The 21,223-nt window shown below is 40.4% G+C and overlaps 1 protein-coding gene and 1 long non-coding RNA gene across 3 annotated transcripts in view; one reads left to right on the top strand and one right to left on the bottom strand.

The window, feature by feature from the left end:
* Positions 1-660: 660 nt before the first annotated feature.
* Positions 661-9,890, bottom strand: LOC125483076. The gene is made up of 3 exons (XR_007262068.1): positions 9,762-9,890; positions 7,028-7,147; positions 661-2,706 (listed from the first exon to the last, which is right to left on the bottom strand). It is a non-coding gene; the product is annotated as an uncharacterized LOC125483076 (long non-coding RNA).
* Positions 9,891-11,930: 2,040 nt separating this feature from the next.
* Positions 11,931-21,223, top strand: part of rock2a (rho-associated, coiled-coil containing protein kinase 2a) — a 218,753-nt gene continuing 209,460 nt past the window's right edge. Inside the window, exon 1 of one of the 2 annotated variants that reach the window (XM_048596540.1) lies at positions 11,931-12,535. In XM_048596540.1, the coding sequence (XP_048452497.1) occupies positions 12,443-12,535 (93 nt within the window). In that variant the 5' untranslated portion in view covers positions 11,931-12,442. The remainder of the gene's footprint in view (positions 12,536-21,223) is intronic. The other variant, XM_048596539.1, reaches the window with a different exon arrangement.

Here is a 21,223-nt window from a genome sequence, read left to right as displayed (position 1 = left end):
CAAAATGTTAACTCTGATTTCTTATCACAGTTGTTGCCAGACCTGCTGAGCTTTTCCAGCAATTTCTGTGTTTGTTTCTGATTTACAGCATCTGCAGTTCTTTCAGTTTTTCTAAAGTGACAAAGTTGGTTTTGTCATATGTTATTAGAGATGAAGTGGCAGGCATTTCATAGGACATTTCAGGATACATAGAATAGATACATTCTAAAAGGAAAGAAAAAAAAATTCATGGAGACAGCACACCATCCGTGGTTAACTACAAGAGTTTTGTCAAAATGAAACAAAAAGCATATGATTATACAATTCTGGGTGGCAGGTCAGAAAATTGGAAAGAATGTTAAAGACAGCAAAGAATTATTAGAAGGTTCATAATGGTGGCAAAATTAGTGTATGAGGCAAAGCTAGTTAGAAACATAAATATGAAATTATGTCTTTCTGTAGATTTTTTAAAATTCTAATCACCAGGGTAAAAACTACTGAGCAAATTATTGGAGCTGTGGACTGCCTAATTCCTAGGTCCTGATGGACTTCATCCTACAGTCTTAAAGGAACTGCCTTGTGCAAGAGTTCATGTGTAGGTTTTAATTTGTAAAGATTCAGAAAAGGTTCCATTAGAATGGAAAATAGCAAATATAACTCCTTTATTCAAAAATGGGGAGAGTTTGAACACAAGAAACTACAGGCCACAGGGAACATGTTGGAATCTATTATGAAAGATGTTATAACAGGGCACTTACAAAAATCCAAGGCAATCAGGCAGAGTCAACATGGTTTTGTGAAAGGGAAATCATGCTTACCCAATTTATTGTAGTTCTTTGAAAAAGTAATGACTGTGGACAAACTCAGATGTATGGATGCACGGTGGCTCAGTGGTTAGCACTGCTGCCTTGCAGTGCCAAGGACCCGGGTTTATTTCCACCCTCGGGCAACAGTCTGTGTGGAATTTGTACATTCTCCACGTGTCTGCATGGGTTGCCTCTGCGTGCTCTGGTTTCCTCCCACAGTCCAAAGAGGGGCAGGTTAGGTAAATTGGTCATGCTAAATTGCCCATAGTGTCCAGGGATAAGCCATGTGAAATGGAGGGAATGGGTCTGGGTGGAATGCTCTTCAGAGGATCACTGTGTACTCTATGGGCCGAATGGCCTGCTTTCACACTGTAGGGATTCTATACCTAGATTTCCAGAATGCATTTAAACAGGAGCCACATCAAAGATTATTGCAGAAAATAAAAGCTCAAAGGTGTAGGCGATAACATATTGGCTAGCTGGGAAACAGATATCAGTCATAAATGCGTTACAGAGATAGTAGGAACTGCTGATGCTGGAGAATCTGAGATAACAAGGTGTAGAGCTGGATGAACACAGCAGGCCAAGCAGCATCAAAGGAGCAGGAATTTTCTGAAGAAGGGTCTCGACCCGAAACGTCAGCCTTCCTGCTCCTTTGATGTTGCTTGGCCTGCTGTGTTCATCCAGCTCTACACCTTGTTATCTCAGTCATAAATGCACCATTTTTGTTGTTAAGATGTAATTAATGGTGTGAGACAGTAATTGGTGCTCAGACCTCAACTTCCACAATTTATATAAACGACTTGGATGAAAAGTGCAAGGTATAGTTGCCAAATCTGCTGGGGAAACAACATGGATAGGAAACTAAGCTGAAAAGAGGATATAAGAAAGCCTCAAAGAAATAGAAATAGATTGAATGACTGGGTAAAGATCTGACAAGTGGAGTATAATGGGACAATGTGAAATTGTCCATTTTGGCAGGAAAATAAAACAAAGACACATGATCTAAATATTGAGATATTGCAGAGCTCTGAAATGCAAAAGAATCCAGATATCCTGGTACATGAATCACAAAAGATTAGTGTGCAGCTACAGCAAGTAAATAGGAAAGCTATTAGGATGTCTTTGTCTTTTGTGAGGGGACTTGAATACATAAGTAGGGATGTTATACTTCAGTTGTACAGGGCACTGGTGAGAGTACTGGAGTACTGTGTACAGCATCAGTCTCCTTATTTCAGGAAAAATGTCAATATGCTGGAAACAGTTCAGACAAAATTTACTAGACTAATACTTGGAATGGCGAGTTTGTGTAATTAGAAAAGGTTGGAGAAGTGAGACTTCTATCTGCTGGAGTTTAGAAGAGTAAAGGCAAGGAGTTTAGAAGAGTAAAGGCAAATTGATTAAGTAATATAAGATCCGGAGAGGTCTTGACAGGGTAGATGGAGAAAGGATGTTTCCTCTTGTGGAAGAATCTTGAACTAGGGGTCACTGTTTGGTAATTTGAATATTTTTTTAAGACAGAGGTAGACAGATTCTTGCTTAGCAAGGGGGTGAAGCTTTATTGGTTAAGTGGAATTGTGGAATAACCAGATCAGCCATGACCTTATTAAATGGTCAAGCATGATTGAGGAGCTATGGAGTTTCCTCCTGCTCCTAATTAATATGTTTATATCTGAGAACTGCATTTACATGTACTAACTCTGTAGAGAGGGAGCTATCAGTTATGGGAAGGGCCAATACAAAGGTTGTGTCCACCAATTGGGCCAATATCACCAAAAAACGATATTTGCACACCTTCTTCTTTCTTTGCACTTTTCCTTTATGTCACAAACTGGCAGAGAAGTGACTAATGTCATAAGTCGGCACATACTTTCTCCTTGCCTTTTTCCTTTAAGAACTGATGAGCTACAACCTTCCCAAGCTGCGGTAGAAGAACAAAGAGAGAGCAATAATGAAGAAACACAATCACTTGATTTCACACTTGCAGCTTTAGTTCAGATGCTGACACTAACTCCTTTACTAATATGGCATCCAGGACATTATTCTTTGGAAGTGTGCATACATATCACAGATGCAATTTTCTACACTTAAGGATTCTTACCAAAATTTGGCTTCTACTGTGCCAAATTTCATCCCAGTCCATACAATCTGGAGAAGTATCTATTCTCTGCTTCAAATATTTTTAAGGTGAAAGGGGAAAGATTTTAAAAAAGACATTACAATGTGTAAAAGATATTTAGACAAGTACATGAATGAGAAATGTTTGGAAGGATATGGGCTAAGCACAGGCAGGTGGGACTAGTTTAGTTAGGGATCATGGTCAGCATGGACTGTTTGGACCGAATGGTCTGTTTCTGTACTGTATGACTCTATGACTATGACTATAAATGGTTCGAAAGATTCCTATTTCTTCTATTGCTTTGCATTCAACAAATTGTGATCGTGTTGTTTGCATACCAAAGTTGTTTTTGATCTATACATAGACAAGTCATTACCATGACTCACAATTCCCTGGTAGGACAATTGGCTAACTGCACCGGTGGTCACCAGATAAATCCATTTATATTCAAATACTTTGTTAAATGTCAACCCAGTATTCAAAGGCTGTATCTCTAGTCTGCTGCTCAGTGTAGCAGTAAAGTGGCACTTGCAAACCGAATGATCGAAATAGGTACCCATAAAAGATTTTTTTGATCTTCACTGTATTATCCAAGATGACATGTGTCTGAAATTTTGTAATCCATCACCATCATCTAGGTAGCAGGTAACTAATCAGTAGTGTAGGGTTTTCCAGTAATGTTGAACGATTCAACTGGAGAGCAATATACGTGAAAATCTATTCACAACTACGTCATGAATAACTAAGCTGTACTGAATAACTCGCTTGTGCCATGTTTGGTGAACTGCACAATGGAGAAGAAGATATTTACTGCCTTGAGGATATTCACAAATGCTGAAGCAGACACATCTCAATAACCCATAGATAGCAATGAATAGTCAGGAAAATGATCTGTAAGGCCAGCCAGGAAGTGTCATCAGAACATTTTGTTACTCTGTAGCTTTGAATTTCTGAAGAAAACATATAGGGCAATGTCCAGACTCATTCAACAGCACCTATACTGCCTGGCCTGCTGTGTTCCTCCAGCTCCACATTGTGTTATCGATACTCACATTTGTTCAAAATTCAACTGATTATATCCTATCCTCCATCAAGTTTTGTTTGTCCAAGGCCTTTGTCTCAATGAACTGCACTGACTTCCAAGTCTTCAGCACCTCAAATTTAAAATTCTGTCCCTGTTTTTAAATTTGCACACATCTTGCCTCTCCCTACTTGCAAATTATTGGATTTCAAATTATCCAACTCAATTTGGAAAGATAGGATAAACTGTTGTGTAGAAGGCAAGGAATTAATCGAGGATAGTCAACATGGATTTGTTAAGGAAAGATTCTGTCTAACTTGATTGAATTTTTTGCAGAAGCAACAAGGAGGATTGGTTAGAGTAATGCAGTTGATGTTGTCTACATGGATTTTAGCAAGTCTTTTGACACAGTCTCACTTGACAAACTGGTTAAAAAATAAACACTTACAGGATCAGGAGAATGTGATGGAAACAAAAACAGAAATTGCGAGAGAAACTCAGCAGATCTGGCAGCATCTGTGGAGATAAAGTAGTGTTAACGTTTCAGGTCCAGTGACCCCTCTTAGGAAAGTAGCAGGCTTTTAAGGTGAAAGGGGAAAGATTTTAAAAAAGACATTACAATGTGTAAAAGATATTTAGACAAGTACATGAATGAGAAATGTTTGGAAGGATATGGGCGAAGCACAGGCAGGTGGGACTAGTTTAGTTAGGGATTACGGTCAGCATGGACTGTTTGGACCGAAATAAATTGACACGAAATAAAGAGTAAATGTTGACATGCGTTTTTGCAACTGGATTGTTTCCAATAGCGTCCACACAATTCAGCATTAGGCCCCCTATGTTTTGTGGTATATATTAACAATTTGGATGTAAGTATAGGGGCATGATCAATCAGTTTGCTGACAACACAAAAATAGGTAGTGTCATTGAAAGCAAGGAAGGCAAGCTGTGGATTGCAGAAAGATTTCAATGGACCTGACAGGTAGGTAGAAAAGTGACAAATGGAATTCAGCTTGGAGAAGCATGAGGTGGTGCATTTGGCAAAGGAATACACAGTTAATGGAAGAATAATATGAAGTGTAGAGATAGAGAGCAAACTTGGAGTAATGTATACAAATCGCTGAAGGTGGGAGGATGGGTCGAAAAGGTGCTTGAGAAAAATTATAGAATCATTTCCTTCAGTAACTGACAATACAATATAAGAGCAGTGAGGGCATGCTTAAATGTATAAAATACTAGTTAGGCCATAATTTGAGTGCTTTGTGGAGTACTAGTTACCTCATTACAGAAAGGATGTAATTGTTCTCGGGAAGGTACAGAGGAGATTTTCAAAGATGTTGCCAGGACTGGAAAATTGCACTAATGAGGAGAGATTAGATAGGCTGGGATGGGTGAAGGAAGACTAGATTTAAATGTATAAAGTTGTTAGGGACCTGGATAAAGTGAATGGGAAAAGCTTATTCACAACAGAGAAGTCAATAAGTTTTAAATCTTTAGTAGAAAGATCAGAGGGAGATGAGGTTTGATTTTACGCAGAGAGAGTAAGGGGATTGGAAATCACTGTCTAAAAGGGCAGGAGAGACAGAAACTCTCAATTAATTTAAAAGGAGTCTAGTTAATCACTGTAAATACTACAAACCAAATGCTAGAAAGTGGGATTAGGCTGGGTGACCCATATTTTAGCTTGAGCAGACATGATGGTCTAATTGGCCTCTTTCTATGCTTTAACCCTTTTGTGCTACAGTGTAACCATTCCTGGGTCCAGAACCACTTGGAACTTAATTGTTTGTGCATTCTCCTTCACTTTGTCCCATCATTGGTAGCCACACTCCAACTGTATAGGACACATTCTCTGGGATTCCTTCCTTAAAGCACTTCACCTCTGTCATATTCTTAAAATGCACTTTTTAAAAATAAATTTTTGCTCACTATCCTAAACTGACTTTCTTTGGTTTGACATGGATTTTCTTCACCATCCTATGGAAGTCCTCGAAATGTTTGTCCACATTAAAGATGTTACACAGATGCAATTTATTGCTTTGTTTGTGTAGAAATATTATTGAGTAGATCCTTTAGTCAGATGTGAATAAGTTTTGTTCTATGATCACTGCTGATCACAAAACTGTTTTGTATCTAGCCCATTCACCTTTTTTGTTACAATAGTGGGTAGGAAATGTCCAATGACCATTCCGCATTTAATCTATTCCTGCAGAATAAAACTTATTTCTCAAATTCCTATCATTCAGTAGGTGGAGAACCAGGTGCCAAAGTACAAGCCAGTTCTATGAAAGGAATCTTTCATATTCCATGGAATAGAACAGAATACAATAGAATGCAATAGCCTTTATTGTCACATATACTCAATGAGTATAGTGAAAAGTTTATATGTCGCCAATTGTTGAGCTGACTTAGATACCAAAATACCTAGGCACAGCTTCTTTGGTTACAAGATTTGTTACAGAAATAAGATGTCCAGCATTACAGAAAAGGATTTAGTTCAGCAGGCCACGCTGGCATTTAGCTTCCAGTCCACACTGGGCCCTGGCTCCACACCACAGTGGGAGGCGGCCACTGGAGGAGGCCGGAAGGTCACCATGTCACGCTGGGAGGCCCCTATGGGAGCAGGCCACTGCGCCAGGCTAGGAGATCACGTCACCAACACCGGGAGGCTGCTACGGGAGGCCAGGTGGTTGCCATGCCATGATGGGAAGCCGCTCTGGGAGGCTGCCATGCCAATGCTGGGAGGCTGCTGTGGGAGGCCACCATAGTAGGCCACTTCGCCAGGTCAGGAGACCGCTGCATCAGGCTGGGAACCAGAAGGAGTGAGTGCTAAAAGAAAGGATGTTGGCCAATGCATTGCCAAGATGCAGCTGTGACTATATGCATATTAATTACATGGGTTTCCCATTCCCATTCCCATTCCATTGCAGTTAAAGGTTTTGGAGATCTGCTGTTAAACAGTGATAAAGAGCGATAGAATTCCTGCTGCTATCCCTACAACTGAGCCTAAGATACTGAACATAAGATACTTTCACCATGGAACTGAACTGTGTAGTGCCATTCCTAGTAGTACTTCCCAAGAGCAAGACTGTGGGTTGTTACCTTAATGGTTTCCATGGCCTTATTCACTGATTTGGGTACATCAAGCAGTACTGGCTAATATGATGCCAGGATTCCAAATTTGGACAGTGCACCTCCTGGCAGCATCTGAGTTATTCGGTCCTGAAAAAGAAATGTGAAACACAAGATCAGCCATGATGTCACGTTATTTAGAGAGACAGACACCATGATTGTGGGTAAATTAAGCATTTAGAACATTTCATATGTGAGTGTCTCAAAATATTCTGTAGTATTTTTGGAGGCGTTTTGCTGGATTTACCAGAAAATGTTTAATGAATAATTGTATAATCAAAAGTGAACGTATTTGGACTAATTCCATATTACAAAGTACATGTCGAATTAAACAAACTGGCAATATCATATGGAAACAATCAGAGAATGAATAATGGAAGATTGACATTCTTCTATAGTTTTGGTATATGAAACAGCAGCTAGTTGATGTGATACCAGGATTCCAAATTTAAACATTGTATATCCTGTCAGCATCTATGTATTAACCAGTCCTAACCCCAATTCAGTGTGGTCCCAGTCAACCTGAAAGTATGCTCAAGATACTGTGAAGTATAGAGGAACTCAAAAGTCAAAATAAAAGTGGAATGGAAAGTTGAAATTTTTGGATTTGAAATATTCATGTTCATACAATATATTTTTTTTAATACTTTTGCAGTAGGAGATATTTAAAATTATAACCTTGTGATTTACTACCTTAAGTTGGTAACTTAAAGTTCAAATTTTTTTTAGAAGTTACCAGTCTCCACTGAAATCAAACCCAAGAGGGACTTTATAAAAACTCTTTAGGTAATTCATCAATAGACAAGAAGTGGTTAAGTAATGGTGACATAATCAACGTAAAATAGCAAAAAAAAAGCCAACATTCAGGTGACACAATTAAATGCACACTCAAAGGTTTTGGAACAATATTGTTAATTATTTTTGAAGAAAATGGAAACATACATAATTACACTACTTTTCACAATCACCAGATATTTCAAAACACTTTATTGCCATTAAGTCCTTTTGAAATGTTGTCACTATGTCACCATCTAAGAAATTAGTTAGCACTGCTGCCACACAGCACCAGGGACCTGGGTGTGATTCCACCCACGGGTCACTGTTTGTGTGGGTTTGTACCAGATGCTCCAATTTCTTTCTACAGTCCAAAGACGTGCAGGTTTGGTCGATTGGCTATGTTAAATTGCCCATCGTATCTAGGGAGATGTAGTCTAGATGGATTAGCCATAGTAAATATGGGGTTACAGAGATAGGGTGGGGGGGTTGGCTGCTGCATCTGGGTGGGATGCTCTTTGGAGGATTGGTGTGGACCTGATGGGCCAAATTGCCTTTCTCTGCACTTATGGGTTCTATGAAATGCAGTCGCAAATTTTATGCACTAGAACTTGTGATTTTGAGTTCAGTTTGATTCTTCTTCAAAATCACTAGAGTTCTGAGGAAGAGTCAAAACAGACTCAAATTATTCACATTGTTTCTTTCTCTATAGGTGCTGTCAGACCTGCTGAGTTTTTCCAGCACCTACTGTTTTTATTTCAGATTTCGAGCATCGACAGTATTTTGCTTTTAGTTGAGAATAACTGCTCTGCTATTCTTCAAAATTGTGCTAGATTCATTTGATAAGATAGATTTGGCCTCCATTTAAAATGCAGCAGACCTCAGTATTGCACATGGTTTGAGAAGTCAGTCAATAAGGGTGAAATAATTACAAGTCAGGGAGAGGCTTTTATTTTGAAGTCTATGTTTGACTGAATAAAATACTAAACAATAAGCAATCCCTGGATGGGCTTTGTGATAGAGACATAGAGTTTCCACTGGCAGAGAAACTACCACATTGCCTCTATTAGGAATTACACAAAATGAAGGCTTGAATTTGGAAATAATTAGTTTACATTTCATTTTAGCCAACCCAGGTGTGCCAGGTTTCCATGAAAATAGATTTGTGGTGGCTCCTTCTTTTTCCAATTTTTGTTCAGCTCGTTGATTTCTCACAGAAACAGGCATTTGTAGTCAGACTGGGATCAGCTTTGATACAATCTTCCAGGAGGAGTAATTTAGGGTTATCAAAAACCAGTGATTTCTGATTTACGGTCATTCAGCAAGAATGCAGTGAGATCCATGTTTAAGCTGGAGACCACAATTGTGAAGTATTGAAGGAGTGATGGATTTTTTGTCTATAAGATGCTGGTCAAAGGACCCTAAGAAATCTCAGAAACCTCAGAGAATAGGTGGAAGACTAAGAATTAAAGTGAATTCCTGACAGCTGTGGCATGCCACAGGCAAGGACATTAGCATGAGATACCTTGGCTGAATTGAATTAAATAGTGTTATTCATTGCAGTGATACACGGCCTACTGTGCTTCCCTGGGACATTGTTACCTACGTGACTTCAGCGACGTTCTTTGATGATTTTGGTACATGAAAAAGCAACTGATTGATGTGATACCAGGATTCAAAATTTGGATGCTGTCAGTCCTAGCAGCATCTCTATATTATCCACTTCTAACCCAATTGCAGTGTGGTTCCAGGAGAAGTGAAGGAATGCTCAAAATACTGTGAAGAATAGGGGAAGTCAAGAGTCAAAGTAAGAGTGGATTGGGAATTGTCCTGTTGAAATTTTAATATTTGATAGAAACATGTTCACACAATACTTCCTTTATTTAATGCCTGTGCACAAGGAGATGTTTAAAATTTTGTCGGGTAGTACCTTCTGGTAATAACGTAGTTTGAATGTCTCCTTGAAAATTATTGGTCTCCACTGAGATCATTACACCATGAGAGGAACTGGAACCTCGAACCTTATGATGCAAAGGAGCCATAGAAGTAAAAATCCAGACTGTAAAAAGGTATGTGTACATAATTAATGTATATTTTGAATAAAGCTTCAGAACAGTTGTATGTTATATAACTGTCAAACAGTAAAATATCACCTATGCTACTTATGAATATATCAAAGTTCGTGAAACAAAACAAAAATATTAAATGCACTTTTTAAGTCTTTCTATGAGTTTTGTTTTTAGAAAAACTCTAAACTCTTCCTATAGCTTCCTCAGTTCCGTTACATCCTGCTTGTAAATTGAATGCAATATCGCACAGTTAAAGAAAATAGAGGAGACTGAAGTAAGTAATACTTTGATCGTCTATTCCTCTACTTGTCGTTTCCTTCTAAAGATGACTTACAAATGTACCTGAAAACAAAATGTTCTGATGACGCACACCTTAGAAAAGTCATGCTGGAAAGGATCTGATGTCACCCATGTGACATGTAAACTGAAATTATTTCTAGGTTAACCCTATTCGTACTAAACATAGCAATGGCTGGTAAAGCGAAACATAATCACAGCTTGATTTAACCAAACTATACTTAGCTTTCTCTTTATTGACACTATATTTAGTACTTAGGCAAGTCCGTTACGAAAGACCAAGAGCGGAAAGTACAGTACTGCACTAATACTTACATTAACTCAGCGTTTATAATGGCTTATTTTTCTTAACTCAGCGTTTGTAAGCTGTGTGACTCAGTGCGCAACAATAAACTGGAATTAATTCCTCGGGGTTGAGAAGTGAAGGTTGTGGGCGCAGGACTCTAATTTCGTTTCTGAAATCGATCTGTCCGGCTTTCTTTTTCAATAATATGTTTTCGGAAACGTAAATATTTCACTAATTAGGTAATTCAGAACAAAAAAAAACACAATTACTTCGGCAGAATGATCAATGTTTGGAAAAAAAAACTTCAGTCCGAAGGCCAAGTTTTAATGAAGTATCCAGGTCGAGTTTAGGTTAATTTTGTCCCTTTTGGTGTTTTGTGTGAAAAGATTATCAAGTAAAACACATCCAAAAGGGGAAAACACTAACAGCGTGAATTGAAGCTAGCAGGGCTGAATCTTTTTGTTTTCACATTTACGATTAGACACTGAAAAATAGCAAATGACCCGTAAATTACGAATTGCTCATAAATAGATTTGTCGTAAGACTTTGCTTGTTTTCCTCTTTGTACAGCTTACGATTTCCCACAGAGATTAGTTTTAAACTTCAAAGTGACAATAATTAGGACTTTTGCCCTGACCTTAGTAAAACCATATCAGGATTTAGGAATGTGATATACAGTACTTCAGTTCGAAAGTCTCAGAAGCAGGAGATTAAATTACTCGCCCTCCTCCACCCCGACCAGAGATATATTGTAATTGGTATCTATAATTATCCGCAAAGAATACACACAGATACACAGTTGTTAAAGATATTGCGATACAAGGGAAAATAGATCAGTTCAGTATGTTGTTCCATTGGTGTTACATAGTTATGCCTTTTTCAAAAAAATAAAATGCATTAAAAGTATTGAAATTCAAGGGCCAAAATAATTGGTAACAATATGAAACAAACGAAAGGAGAAGGGTTCATGACCAATTAATTCCCTTTTCGGGTCTTATGTATAACCCACTTGCATGACTTCATTATTTAATTGCAGCTACGGTTGTCACATAGAAATGAAGTGGCGGCCCGGAATCCGATTGCTGGTGACTGTCCACCAAGGCGTTGCAGCAAACACTATTCACCTGTCCTCCTCCGCCGCCGCAATGCCAACTCCAACATTCCTATCATTTTTGTTTAGGTTTTCAGCAACTCGCAGCATCGTCAGCTCATAGCTGGAAAGTGCCTGTATCAAACATGGCGGCTTCCCAGCCACCACCACCACCAGCAACTCCCGCCCCAACATCAGGCTGCCAGGCAAGGCGGGAGCGCGCCCTGCCTTTTCATCCCGTCCGGAGGGCAGACGGACAGTGGGAGGAAGGACGGGAGGCGCGCTTGCGCGCACTGCCCCTCAGCATGGAGTGCGCGCGGCCGGCGGCTAGGCCATGTTCCGAAGCTCCGCCTATCCTCCCGTCAGGCTGCGCTGCCCGAATTCCGATGACGTTAGGAACGTCTGTGCGGTTGTTTTTGTCATCGGCTCCGAGTAATTGCCTCGCGGCTTCCGATTCAAATCGGCCCGGTGGCCGTTAGCCTCGCGCCGGCGGAGAGGGAGAACAAGAGTGAGCACCCGCGAGAGACTCTGGAGGGAGGGAGGGAGGGAGAGAGAGAGAGAGAGAGAGAGAGAGGGAAGGAAGGAAGGGGTGGATTCGAGACCGGCGGGGGACCGGAGGGGGTGGTGCCGTTGCGCTGGACCGGGCCGGGCCGCCCTCTTAGCTTATGTCTCTGGCAAAGTTTCCCGTTTGCCTCTGTCTTCCCGAAGGCAGCTGTTGTAGGCCCAGGCTGCCGGGGCCTCAGAAGAGACGGCGATAGTGTGAAGGGGGAGGAGCAGAGAGGAGGCGTGAGCCCGGGTTCCCCGGCTCCCTTCTCACTCAGAGGGATCAATTGAATCAGAATCGGGAGAGGATCACGTTTACCCTCGACATGTCGTCGGCAGATGACCTGAAGACGCGTCTGAAAAAGCTCGAAGCCATGATCAGGGACCCGAAGTCTCCGGTAAACGCGGAATGTTTGCTGGTGAGTCCGAGAATGGGAAATGTTTTTCTTTCCTTACACAGCTTTTCCTCATGTCGCTCCCTTCCACTCACCCCCCCGCCCAACCAATTGCGGTGCAGCCAGACTGTGTCTTAGCTTCCAAACATAGGGCGTGTTTAGAGCTTAAAAAGCTGCAAGTTTAGAGCTTTTTTTGTTGTTGTGTTCGAGAACATCAAGCATGAATGTGAAATTGGATAACTTCTTGATGTTCAGTCCAGACAGATCGTCCAGAATTACGAGTAGCGTAGGATGAGTTTAAATATTGACCGTATCTTGACTTTGAATTTACGAAGCTTACCTAGCATTTGATGTTTTGCATTACATATTCAGATTGTTGATCTATTAAAGTGGCTAGGCTTTTTTTTTACTCACATTGTGGCCTGCACTGTCACCTTTTCCATATATCGTAAACGATTACCTTTTTAGCTAGCTGGTAGGAAGCTTTAGTCAGCATCTTCATTCAGTTGGCTGATATTTTTTGTTGGCTTCGTTTTATTGAATTGAAAGCTCAGAGCACTGCGATGAGATCATTTACAACAAACACAAGCATTTAATTCATATTTAGGATTTTGGTGTTTCTGACGGTGGGAAGTGTGACTGGTAAGTGACTGTGATTTCACCAGTTAAATGCTTTTGTAGTCTAGTCACTGTTGTAATGTTGGAAATGTTATGAAAATGATACAGGGTGGTAATTCTGTTGGCTGCCACTTCTATTTTAAAACACATGTATTTATGTCATTGGGAGATAAAGTAAAAGTGGGTAATTTGTAAGAATAAATTTGTGCTGATGAATTTTACATTGGAAATGACAACCACTATTTGACATTAATTGTTATTTATTTGTTTTGTGAGATGTGGGCGTTGCTGGCTGGCCAGCATTTATTGCCCATCTGCAGTTGCCCTTGAGAAGGTGGTGGTGAGCTGTCTTTTTGAACCGCTGCAGTCCACCTGCTGTGGGTTGGTCCATAATGCCGTTAGGGAGGGAATTCCAGGATTTTGATCCAACAACAGTGAAGCAACGGCAATATATTTCCAACTCAGGATGGTGAGAGGCTTGAAGGTGGTGGTGGTCTCATATATCTGCTGCCCTTGTCCTTCTAGCTGGAAGCGGCTGTGGGTTTGGAAGGTGCTGTCTGAGGATCTTTGGTGAATTCCTGCATCTTGTAGATAATGCATATTGCTGCTATTGAGTGTTGGTGGTGGAGCTTGTGGATGTAGTACCAGTTAAGCAGGCTGCTTTATCCTGGATGGTGTCAAGCTTTTTGAGTGTTGCAGCTGCATTCATCCAGGGCAAGTGAGGAATATTCCATCACACTCCTGACTTGTGCCTTGTAGCTTTGGGGAGTCAGCAGGTGAGTTACTCACCACAGTATTCCTAGCCTCTGATCTATTCTTGTAGCTACTGTGTTTATGTGGTGAGTTCAGTTGAGTTTCTAACCAATATAACTTGCAGGATGTTGATAGTGTGGGATTCAGTGATGGTAACACCATTCAATGTCAAGGGTGGTACTTAGATTGTCTCTTATTGGTGATGGTCATAGCCTGGCATTTGTGTGGTGCGACTGTTACTTGCCACTTGTCAGCCCAAGTCTGAATATTGTCCAGATCTTATTACATTTGGACATGGACTGCTTCAGTGTCTGAGGAGTTGCGAATGGTGCTGAATATTGTGCAATCATTGGCAAGCATCTCCGCTTCAAACCTTGAGATGTAATTATGTTATAAGATTCTATTTAAAGGCAATGAAATATGGACAAGTAATATAACTATAAGAACTAAGTTTATATGTTTTGATACATTACAGAAGTTTTAATCTTCCTTTACAGGACATGTGCCTTTGCATGTCTTCTGTTGTCGCAAATATTAGCTGCATTCTTGACCCATTGCCTACAATGGGAATGGAAATGCAGTAACAGTTTAGATTTCACTCCATGTTACCAAGAGCAAAACATATCATACATGTTCTTGATTTCGATTTTGATTTGATTTATTATTGTGACATGTACCAAGAAACAGTGAAAAGTAGACAAACAGGAGGCTGAAAGAACCACACAAAACCAGGCAGCATCTGGAGGAAAGGAGCAGTCAACATTTTGGGTATAACCCTTCTTTTGGACTGCTGTATTGTATTGCCTGCTAACCAGACAAATCAAGACCTACATAAGTACATCAGGGTGATAGAATAGAATGCAGAATCTAGTGTTACAGCTACAGAGAAATTGCAGAGAAAGATGGGTTCTAATTTGAGGTCTGTTCATAAGTCTGATAACAGTAGAGGAAGAAGCTGTTCCTAAATCTGTTGGTACAATTTTTCAAATTTTTGTATTTTCTACCCAATGGAGGAGGAAGAAAGAGAGTGTAACCAAGGTGGGAGATATCTTTGATTATGTTGGCTGCCTCCCTGTGGCAGTGGGAAGAGTAGACCAAGTCAATGGAAGGAAGGCTGATAATCGTGTTGGATTGGGCTGCATTCACAACTCTGATTTCTTGTGGCTGCGCAGTTGCCATACCAAGCTGTGATGGATCCAGATAGGATGCTTTCTGTGGCCCATCTGTAAAAATTGGTAAGTGTCATTGTGGACATGCCGAATTTCCTTAGCCATCTGAGGAAGTAGAGGCGTTGGTGTGCTTTCTTGACATTAGTATCATTATGGATGGACCAGGATAGATCGTTGATAATATTTATTCCTGGGAATTTGAAGCTCTTGATGACCTTCACTTCAGCACCATTGATACAGACAGGAGTGTGTCCGCCACTCTGCTTCCTGAAGTTGATGACCAGCTCCTTCATCTTGCTGACATCGAGGGAGAGATTTTTGTCTTTACATCGTACCAGTAAACTGTCTATCCCCTTCCTGTACTCTGTCTTGTTGTTTGAGATCTGACCCACTACAGTGGTGTCATCAGAATATTTTAAATGGAGTTAGAGCTGAATTTGGCCAAACAATCGTGAGTGTATGAGGTGTAAGGTAAGGGGCTGAGTACGCTGCTTTGCGGGCACCTGTGTTGAGGATTATTATGGTGGAGGTGTTATTGCCGACGCTTACTGATTGCAGTCTATGGGGTAGGAAGTTCAAGATTCAGTTGCAGAGAGGGGAGCAGAGCCCTAGGTCTCGGAGTTTGGAAATGAGTTTTGTTGGAATTATGGTATTGAAGGCGGAGCTAAGTGGGGACCTCACGTAGGTGTCCTTGTTATCTAGATGTTCCAGTAATGAGTGGGGCCAGGGAGATGGTGTCTGCTGTGGACCTATTGTGACTGTAGGCGAGTTGTAGCGGATCATGACAATTTGGGAGGTTGGAGTTGATAAGTGCTATTATTAACCTCTCGAAGCACTTCATAATGGTGGATATCAGAACCACTGGGTGGTGGTCATTAAGGCACGTTGCCTGATTTTTCTTTGGTATGGGAATCATCGTGGTCTATGTGAAGCAGGCAGGAACCTCACATTGTCTGCAAATACTATCTTCAACTGGTCCGCACAGGATCTGAGTGCATGACTGGAGACGAAACATTTCGTTTCCTCATTAAGTTGTTTCCACATGCAGACTAATACTGTCAACTTTTCAACTGTGAATCTCTAGCACGAAAAGTTTTAGTGTTGCAATTTCTTCTGACCACATAGATGTATTGAGAGTGCAAGTGTCAACTTACTAAAATTTCATTCCTTTAGCTTCCAACACGTCATAGACCTTACCTGTTGTCATGGCTTTATAAGTGCAAAAAAGTTTAAACCATTTACTTAAGTCAGACGCAGCTTCATCTTCAAAACTTGTCTCAGAGGTGGAAAAACTCTTTAATAGAAAGGTTCAAGTGAGAAGTTTTAGATTTATTATTTAAATTTGCTTATTTCAAAGAATTCCTCACATATGATTGTTTCCAAGGACTGGAAACTTGTAATACAATGCTAACTCTGAAAACTAGAAACAAAACAGTGGCTAATTTCAGCAAATGGTCCTATAGGATGATACAGATTATCTTTACCTTGTTCAAGGTAACATTTTTTTAAAATTGCATGTCAGCTTGGCACAGCTGTGTGATGGGCATATTTTGATTTTTGTTCAAACAAAGTTTCTTCTGGTTGGTCTAGCTTACTTGTACAAGTTAACTATCAAATAAGGGATTCTGAATATATTTACAGATGCCTGTGATCATCTTTTATTAAAGGAAATTCTTAAAAATAAAATTTGATCACCTATTATATGCTTCTATTTTATAAATGTAATGGCTTAAAAATTAAATATCATTATAGCTATTGTCTGAGCATTTGAGTCTTCCTTGAACAATAGTTGTACCATCTGCATTCTGACAGAGTCATTGGCTTGAATATTTTTGTTTCTCTCCATAGATGCTGCCCAAACCATCCTCTTTCAATATTTTCTGTTTTTGACTTGGTTTGCATTTTTAAAGCACTGGTTTATAATTGTCATTATACCTAATATGAAAAACGTATTGATCAAATTTTGAGCACATTTACAAAAAAAAGTCCTATTTGGAATCATAGTGACTTTTTGCTAATTTACATCGGGGTTAAAGTGCATACACTCTGGGGAAATGACAGAAGCTGATGTGTTTTCTCAATTAATTGACTTGGGGGAGAAAACTGTATAAAAAATGATTATTTCCACAAATGTGTTGTGGTTCTGCTTGTGATAACTCAGAATTTTCAGATCTAACTGTTGTCCGTGACTTGTCCTAGTTATGTATCTCTCATAAATAACATATTACATGTGGTACCAGCAAGAATGAAGTTAAGAGAAGTTAAAATGTTTCTGATGAAATTTCGTTTCATGAAATCCGGTTTCCCTCTTGTTGTTATGGGACTTAATTTGGTTTGTCATCAGATAAAAATGTGCTAATCCAAGTAGCTTGATGTGAAATTCCACTGTTGTTGCTATTCCTGAACCCTATTTCCTGAATTGACTATGTCAAAAATGAAGCTAAATCATTTTATAAATATCATGTTGAGTTCCAAAACCTTTATGGCAAAATACTATTCCCTCTTCAACAAAGTTAAATTTCCACAGTATCACCAGATATATGTCAAGATTAGACTGACCCTTCTGAATGAAGAGTCACTGGACTGGAAACATTAACTCTGTTTTCTCTGCACAGATGCTGCCTGACTCGCTGAGTTTCTCCAGCAATTTCTGTTTTTGCTAGTGTCAAAATTAGATAGTAATTTACAGCACTCACTTGATGTCTGTAACCAGGCTTGAAAAACTTGTAGCAGACATCTCCTCCTGGTCTTGAGTTGCAACTGTCTAGGGAAAATAAACTTGATTGGCCAATAAGATCTTTCAAAGTAGGTTAGGAAGAGAAAAGAAAATCAGATGTACAGTGTAAGTGTAAATGTAGCAGTATAGTTAGAAATGGTTCACGATAAACGACTGCACCTCCCAGTTGCGAACCATTTCAACTCCCCCTCCCGCTCCTTGGACGACATATCCATCCTGGGCCTCCTGCAGTGCCACAACAATGCCACCGGAAGGTTGCAAGAACAGCACCTCATATTTTGCTTGGGAACCCTGCAGCCCAATGGTATCAATGTGGACTTCACAAGCTTCAAAATCTCCCCTTCCCCGACCGCATCCCAAAACCAGCCCAGCTCGTCCCCGCCTCCCTAACCTGTCCTTCCTCCCATCTATCCACTCCTCCCAACTCAAGCCCCACCCCCATCTCCTACCTACCAGCCTCATCCCGCCTCCTTGACCTGTCCGTCCTCCCTGGACTGACCTATCCCCTCGCTAACTCCCCACCTACACTCACCTTTACTGGCTCCATCCCTGCCTCTTTGACCTGTCTGTCTCCTCTCCATCTATCTTCTCCTTTATCCATCTTCTATCTGCCTCCCTCTTCTCTCCCAATTTATTTCAGAATCCCCTTCCCCTCCCCCATTTCTGAAGAAGGGTCTCGACCCGAAATGTCAGATTTCCTGCTCCTCTGATGCTGCTTGGCCTGCTGTGTTCATCCAGCTCTACACCTTGTTATCTCAGATTCTCCAGCACAGGCAGTCCCCACTATCTCTGAATCAGTATAGTTAGGAAGTTGTTAATGAAAATTTACTTGGCTGCCATTGTAGAGTTATGGAGGATCTGTATTGAGGCTTCAGTAAACTATTGCAGGAGTGTTTCCCCATCAGAGGAGTTGACTTTTAGATAAAATCTTAAACCCCAAGACCCTGTTAGTCCTCTTAAGTGGAAATGGAAAATATCATGCAGTAAGAGAGAGCAGGCCAGTTCTTGAATCAATGTTATAAGAAACAGATTAAAATAGTCATTAATCTCATTGATACTTGAAAATTGGCTGACATGTTTCTGTGCTTTCCATTCCGACTGTGACTACACTTGAAAGTAATTGGCTGAATGAATTTAGGATATTTGGAGGTTGTGGAAGGTGCTGTATAAGTACAGGGTCTTTTTGTTCTTGCATGACAAAGGGAACAGGGATGAATGAATGTATTTTGAACAGCTGAAAGGTGAAAATGCTCTTAGTCTTTGTGCGCATGTAGATGATTTGGACTTAAAATTTAGGCAATGCAGTCTCTATATTATAATGATATCAAACCTACCACTTTTCAGTCTGTATGGAGCACTGAAAGCCATCAGGAGGACACAGACAAGTTCACAGAGAAGGCCAAGAGATTTTTTAAAAAACTTCTGCTATATTGTGAAGAATATTGGTAGTCAAGGAATAACTATTTCTTCGGGGATGTTATAAGAAGTAGTCGAAGGAAAGTTGTCATAATGGTGATGACCGTTTGAATAAACTATTTTACAATCAAGTTTAGAACATTTTTAAAGGGATATTTGGTACCAGGGCCATTGAAAAGAAATGTTAGATCTCTCAATTAATGTAAGAACTATGACAGGTAAGGCAGATGAACTCTCAGCATGGATTAGTACATATAACTATGATGTTATAGTTGTTATAGAGACTTGGTTGAGAGAGATACAAGACTGGCAGCTGAACATTCAGGGATTGAGATGCATTCGACAAAATAGGGACAGAGAAGGTGGGGAGTTCCATTTCTGATTAGGGAGAATATCACAGCTGTACTGAAGGAAGACACCTTGGAGGGCTCATCCAGCAAGTCCATATTGGTAGAATATTGGAAAATGATGAGCTTAACCAGGTGATTGAAATTTCTAGATTTGAATCTGGAGAGGGGTATGTTGATGTTAGAAAAGGTGGTGTTGGGTGTTGGGTGTTTTGCAAAGCATTGAGGTGGAGAAGTCCCCAGGATGTGATGGGATCTATCCCAGAATACTGAGAGAGTCGAGGGAGGAAATTGCTGGGGCCCTGTAGAAATCGTTGTATCTTCTTTAGTCACAGGAGAGGTCCCTGAGATTCTTTATGATTGGATAATAGCCACTGTTGCTCTTTTTGTTTAAGAAGGGCAACAGGGATAACTTGGGAAATTACATGCTGGTAAACTTTGCATTAGTGATAAGGAAACTATTGGAGAAGATTCTTAGGACAGGATTTACTCACATTTGGCAAAATATACACTGAACACTGGTAGGCAACATGGCTCTGAATGGGAAATTTGTGTTTTCACAAAGTTGGAGTTTTGTGAGAAAAGGATAAAGATGATTATTGAGGGCATGATGGTGGCTGTTATGTACATGGACTTCAGCAAGACTTTTGACAAGTCCCTCATGGCAGGCATACAGTGATTTAATAAGATGGATAAAGAGCTGGCTTGGTTAGAGCAGAGAGAGTAGTGGTGGAAGAATGCTTTTCTGACTAGAGATCTGTGACCAGTCGTGTTCTGTGGGGGTCAGTACTGGGACCCTTGTTGTTTGTCATGTGTATATGTATAACATGTATAATAAATATAATGTCTTGGAGAATGTAAGTGGTCTGATTAGTAAGTTTGTGGACGACAAAGATTGGGGAAGCTGTAGATAGTGAGGAGGTTTGCCAGAGAATCAAGGCTGGAGGCTTGGGTGGAGAAATGGCAGGTGAAATTTAATCCGGACAAATACAAGGGGATGCATTTCAGGCGACCTAATGCAAGAATGAAGTATACAGCGGGATTTAGGCATACCGCTTCCCTGAAAGTGACATCACAAGTGGATAAGGCGATCAAGAAGGTGTATGGCAGGCTTTCCTTCATTGGTCAGGCAGTAGAGAATAAAAATTGGCAAGCCTCATTACAGCTGTATAGAACTTTAGTTATGTCACATTTGGAACTTGTCTGTAGTTCTGGTCACAACATTACCAGAAGGATGTGGAAGCTTTGGAGACGGTGCTGAAGAAGTTTACCAGGATGTTGCTTGGTTTGGAGGGTGTTAGCTTTGAGGAGAGATTGGACAAACGCTGCTTAATTTCACTTGAACCTCAGATGCTGATGGGCGAACTGATAGAAGTTTACAAAATTGAGAGGATGGATAGTTGGAGTCTGTATCCCAGGGTAGAAATGTTAACTTCTAGCGGACATAGGTTTAACGTAAAAGCAGCAAAGTTTAAAGGAGATGAGAGGTTTTTTACACAGATGGTGGTAAGTGCCTGGACTGCGCTGCCAGAAGTAATGGTGGAAGCAGATACAATAGCAGCATTTGGGGTACCTTGACAGAGGTGAAAGTTTTATAGAGTAGAAAAAACATTGTGTGTTGATACAGAGACAACAAGGTGCAGGGCTGGATGAACACAGCAGGCCAAGCAGC

This window comes from Rhincodon typus, chromosome 5 (assembly GCF_021869965.1).
Source record: "Rhincodon typus isolate 14 chromosome 5, sRhiTyp1.1, whole genome shotgun sequence".
Lineage (NCBI taxonomy): Eukaryota > Metazoa > Chordata > Chondrichthyes > Orectolobiformes > Rhincodontidae > Rhincodon > Rhincodon typus.
This window is presented reverse-complemented; position numbering and strand designations above follow the sequence as displayed.